At 42.9% G+C, this 1,756-nt stretch overlaps 1 protein-coding gene across 1 annotated transcript; it reads right to left on the minus strand.

Annotated features, from left to right (window-relative positions):
* Nucleotides 1-385: 385 nt before the first annotated feature.
* Nucleotides 386-1,507, minus strand: LOC131843932 (uncharacterized). The gene has a single exon (XM_059192718.1). It carries the CDS (start codon nucleotides 1,505-1,507, stop codon nucleotides 386-388), a length of 1,122 nt encoding a protein of 373 aa, XP_059048701.1.
* Between the last annotated feature and the right edge of the window lie 249 nt (nucleotides 1,508-1,756).

A 1,756-nucleotide genomic window follows, 5' to 3' on the forward strand; every position in this document is an offset into this window, starting at 1 on the left:
TCAACTGAGTTAAAGGCACTAGTGAAGTCGAGTAGAACAAGAACTGTTAAATCTTTATTTTCGATACTATGTCTCATGTCATCAGTGATCTTGACAAGTGCAGTAACAGTGCTGTGAGCATTCCGGAACCCGGATTGGTAGCGACTCAAAAAGTTATTTTTGTCAACAAACTCAGACAGTCGCAGAAGAACAAAGTGTTCAAGAATTTTGGAGAGGAATGGGAGAATAGATATAGAACGAAAGTCGGATATAGAAGCTGGATGGGATGTCTTAGGAAGGGGAATTACGTGACCATCCTTCCATGAAGAAGGAAAGGTGGCGGTGGATAAGGAACAGTTCAGTATGTCCACAATAAGAGGTGCTAGCAAGTTCTTATTAGGATCAATCATATCCAATCCGATACCGTCACTGCCGAGAGCTCTAGACTTGATATATCATCGACAGCCAGAGTGAATGGGTCATCATGTGAATGAGGAAAGCCAGAAAGGGAAGCTAGCGTTTCCTGTTTAATTACGGGATTTAGATTTACAGGAGGAGAAACAAATGACAGGTTGATCTCATTAAGATTGGGAAAGTTGTCACCACACTGACGCTTCCCGATGCCGATAGTACGCAAGTAATTCCAGAGCCTACCGGGAGGGCAGTTTTCAATATTGGAGTGGATATGCCTGCGCCTAGCCTGCCGACACAACTTATTGCACCTATTACGTAAGGTAATATAGCTCTGGCGATCACTGTCGGTAGAACTACGGCGCAACCTGATTTTGGCTCTATCCCGTCTGCTCATGAGAGCTTTCAGATCCATCGTTAGCCACGGGGCAGGACTATGTTTAAGGCGCACTTGTTGTACAGGAGCATGCTTGTCATAAATACTTAGAATCAAGTGTTCAAATGCAGCCACTTTAGAGTCGACATCGCTTGCTGTGAAGATGGGACTCCAGTCTGCAAGACGAAGATCGTTCTGCAAGGCCTCAATGTTTACAGCATCGAAATTGCGACGCAAAACGACCCTATGACGGCGTTTAGGAGTACGGAGTTTAAAGGATGCGTAAATAAGATCATGACTCGAGAAAGCGACAGCACAAAACTGACCGTGGGATTGAACTAGGTCAGGAGAAGATGTAATAATAAGATCAAGAAGGGAGGGTGGGCCGTTGTGTGGAAAGTGAGTAGGAAGGAGAGGGAGTAAAGTAAGATTAAGAGAGTGGAGTAGAGATAGCAGCATTTTCGAACGGCAATCATTTTTGATGAGGCATGTGTTGAAATCACCCATAATAATAAGATGATCAAAATTGGGTCTAAGTTCAGAAATAATGTTATCAAAAGAATCAAAATAATTGACGTGTAAGGATGGGCTATAGTAAACACCCAACAGAACTTTAGTGTGATGTAAAGATATTTTGATAAATAAATGTTCCGGGCCATTAAGATTAGGAGAAGACTGAGATACCACTTCATAAGGAATATCCCAGCGAAGGAAAATAGCCACGCCACCACCTCCAACCATTCTTGAAACATCTCCCCGCTGCATGACGCAGGTTCGATCGTTTCTAATAAGGTTATAGCCTGGAAGGGCATAGAGACAAGAGGGTAATGATGGTTTCAGGAAGGATTCCGAGATCAGAATTGCGTGGACATGATTTGAAGTGAAAGTACATAAAGGTCTGTGTAATGCGCAGGTACGCTTTGTGCATTAATATGAACCACGTTAAAGTTTGTTCCAAGCGAAGAGAATTTCAGATTAAGATTACCTTCC

This window comes from Achroia grisella, unplaced genomic scaffold (assembly GCF_030625045.1).
Source record: "Achroia grisella isolate CSIRO2021 unplaced genomic scaffold, CSIRO_AGI_Agris_v1 utg359, whole genome shotgun sequence".
NCBI classification, from domain to species: domain Eukaryota; kingdom Metazoa; phylum Arthropoda; class Insecta; order Lepidoptera; family Pyralidae; genus Achroia; species Achroia grisella.